The sequence below is a fragment of the Medicago sativa genome, chromosome 4 (genome assembly GCF_051527215.1).
Source record: "Medicago sativa cultivar Bolivia chromosome 4, Bolivia_mono, whole genome shotgun sequence".
In the NCBI taxonomy this organism is placed as follows: Eukaryota; Viridiplantae; Streptophyta; class Magnoliopsida; order Fabales; family Fabaceae; genus Medicago; species Medicago sativa.
In genome coordinates this window covers 8,909,894-8,913,468 of record NC_140752.1, presented here as the reverse complement: position 1 = coordinate 8,913,468, position 3,575 = coordinate 8,909,894, and the positions used below count along the sequence as shown (strand labels likewise).

General features: G+C 38.1%; 1 protein-coding gene across 1 annotated transcript; it reads right to left on the bottom strand.

Moving 5' to 3' along the window:
- Positions 1 to 388: 388 nt before the first annotated feature.
- ECB2 (Tetratricopeptide repeat (TPR)-like superfamily protein) lies at positions 389 to 3,258 on the bottom strand. The gene has a single exon (XM_085758465.1). It carries the CDS (start codon positions 3,183 to 3,185, stop codon positions 564 to 566), a length of 2,622 nt encoding a protein of 873 aa, XP_085614591.1. The 5' UTR covers positions 3,186 to 3,258; the 3' UTR covers positions 389 to 563.
- Positions 3,259 to 3,575: the final 317 nt, after the last annotated feature.

Below are 3,575 nucleotides of genomic sequence, written 5' to 3'. Positions count from 1 at the left end.
AGCTAGACTCAAAGGATGAGTGAAGAAAGAGATTAATTGGAGAAAGAGATAAGACATGAATGGGAGCAAGGATGAAAGAGATCAAGAACATCTTTCCACAAAGAGCTCAGAGTGCTTTTTGAGGAAGAAAAGAAGGCATCTAAAGCTGGGTTTTTTAACTAGTTCAAGACAAGAATGTTTGGACTAAGAGAGAAGATAGAATACAAGATGAAGCTGGAAATTTGGAAAGGACATGAAAATCACGCTGAAGAGGTTACCTGCACAGATGAAGGAAATGGTACAACAAGTTTTGAAGGGGTTGAAATTTCTATTCCTGCATAGTTGGGGAATTTTCTATTCCTGTAGTAGTTTATTCATTCATCAATAAACAACCTAATTGCAATATACATAACAAACTTTTATATTTTTATTTCACTGTAAATCCTGTTATACATAGGGCTGATCAATATTTCATAATCCCATTAATCACTATTGTACAACATTTTGAAGTTGTAATATTTAACAATCCTAATTTTTCAATATGATGCTACATATCCTACATTTTTCCTTTAATCAAGCTAAAGCTAATAACCTTCATCCATGCAAGAGCATATACCTCCCTTGAAATGGTGAAACCGCTCCGCATCTCGTACAGAAATCTCACGACGCACCTCCTTTGAGATAAACTTGACAGTGTTGTGACAACTTTTACACATATACAGATTCTTAGTTACCCAAATAGGCATCCCAGGTGCTGAATTAATAAGTCCAAATCCAATAGCAAATCTCTCACTGTGTCCACAAAATATATCAGCCTTAGAAGCTTCCATTATGTCCATATGACTACTTTCTGACCCTTGAATACCAGCTTCCTTCATTTTCTCATAAAATCTCTCCAAAAGTGCATTTATTTCCTTAATTTGAGGGTGAAAATTATCACCACTAAGAAAAGCGTGCACCGTGCCCTTGTTTTCCACCCAGCTGCATCCAGGATCTACAATTATCCCGTTCTGTCTCATCATTTTTCTGACTTCTGCAACTTTGTCCCATATATTGTTGTCAGCGTAAAGATTCGACAGAAGAATGTAATATCCAACACTTGTTGTATCGTCGTGAAAGATATTTTTAGCAGCGAGTTCTCCGAGTTCAACATGGCGGTGGATTCTACATGCATTTAACAAGGCTCCCCAAACTGCTGGGTCTGGTTTCGTTGGTATTTTCTGTATGAATTCGTAAGCGTCCTCCAATTTCCCAGCACGTCCCAATAAATCAACCACGCAAGCGTAGTGTTTCAGATTAGGTTTAATGGAGTACTTGTATTTCATGCTGTCATAATATTCTAAACCTTCGGCTACCATACCGGATCTGCTGCAAGCACATAATATGGAGATAAATGTAACTTCATTGGGAACAACATTTGACTCTAACATTCTTTGAAAAAGCTCGGTAGCAAGTGTTCCTTTCCCGCGCTCAGCATAACCTGTTAGCAAAATGTTCCATGAGGAAACATCTTGATCAATTGAGAAAAATTGTTTCCATGCATATTCCATTCTTCCACACCTTACATACATGTCCAAGATTGCATTAGGCATAAAACCATCATGACTTACTCCAGTTCTCAATGCATATGCATGGATCTCTTTTCCACATGTGAAAGCTCCTATTCTAGCACATGCGGATAGGACACAAACTAAAGTAACCCAGTTCGGCTTTTGTCTGCGCATCATCTCCTTAAAGAAAAACAAAGCGTCATAACATCGGTTGTTGATTCTTAGGCCAAGGATGATAGATGTCCAAGATATAATATTCTTGTTGCGAATAGAGTGGAAAACTTCTAAAGCTTTGTCAATGCATTTACACTTAGCATACATGTCAATGAGCTTGTTTGCAACTATAGCATAAAAAATTAGCCCTGTCTTCTTGGCCTTTTCATGAAGGTTCATCCCCGTATCTAAATCGCATAAACAAGAACAGGCAGAAAGCACAACCCCGATGGTGATTTCATCTGGAATGATACCTTCCGCTTCCATCATTTTATACGTCTCAAGAGCCTTCTGATGCATCAAGTTATTCTCATAACCCGATATCATTGCAGTCCATGTCACCACATCTCTACATTCTGTTTGAGAGAAAACTTTTTCAGCTTCCTCAACAAGTCCAACAGACGAGTACATCTGAATCAACGAATTATAAACCGAAGGGTCTCTGGAAAACTTGGTTCTCATAACATAACCGTGAATCTCCCTCCCTAATCTCTCATCACCTATAAGCTCACAAGCAGTAATCACACTCGTCATGGTCATCAAATCCGGCTCAACAGGATGTTCAATCATCCTGCAAAACAATTTCAACCCCTCCAAGCACTCACCATTCTCAAAACACCCAGCAATCATCGCATTCCACGAAATCCTATCTTTTTTAGGCATCTTATCAAAAACCAACCTAGCAGTATCAACATCCCCACATTTCGCATACATAGTTATCAAAGCATTAACAACATCAACATCAGATTCAAACCCAAATCTCAAAACATGAACATGAATCTCTCTCCCCTTAACCAAATCAGGAACACCACCACAAGTCCTCAAAACACAAGGAAAAGTATAAACATCAGGCCTAACACCAACCCACAACATCCTATCGTAAAGATTCAACGCCTCATCAAAAAAACCACCTTTAGCATAACCACCAACCAAAACATTCCAAGAAAACAAATTTCTCTCAGGCATTCTACCAAACACATACCAAGCATCAACCAAATTCCCAAACTTCACAAACATACTCAAAAGTACATTTCCTAGCTTAACACTCAAGTGGGTCATCATTTTTGACTTTGTAATATAAGACCAAACCCTAGAACCTTCTTTTCTAGCTCTCTTCCACTCACATAAACGTACTAAAGCAATATAAGAATCTTCCTCAACTGAAATTTTCAGCTCATGCATAGTATCTAAGTAGCTCATAGCACTATCTAGATTTCCAACAAGGCATAATTGACAAATTTCAGAATTTGGGTTGTTGCTACTAATGGAAGAATTGATTGTGGTGGTGAATGAATTTGAGACCCTAAAGTGTTTAAGGGTGTGAAAATTTTGATGTGTGGAAGTGAAAGTTTTGAACTTTGAGGTGATGAAAGTGGTTGGGATAGAGGGGTTGTGAAGTCTTTGAGGTGTGTGGAGTTGAGAGGGTTTTGGAAAAGAAGCCATTGGAGCATGTGTGAGGGTTTAACGGTGAATTGAGACAAGGTAGAGAGAGTCGTGTTGTGAAGTGAATTGTGTTGTGTTGTCGTGTAAAAAATCTATGTTTCTAAATTTGCCAACCATAACCATAGGCTTATCCATAACTTCTTTGTCTTAATTTGAAATTTGAATGTTTGTCTTTGCTTGATAGGCATCTCTTTGGCACGTGTCGGTCGTTTTGGATTTCGGAGATTCATCATAGTTAGAAGAGATCTTAAAACTTAATAATGTTTATATGGTTATTGACCGATCACCCACTAGTCACATATGTATTCAAATTGAAACAGAAATTAAATCCACGACTTTATAGGTGTGAGACAACTCCTTATCAACTGAGTCAACATTCGTTGACTTGGT

Bases quoted from the DNA above. Each gene is read 5' to 3' on its own strand.
- ECB2 (XM_085758465.1), bottom strand. From the start codon at position 3,185: ATGGCTTCTTTTCCAAAACCCTCTCAACTCCACACACCTCAAAGACTT.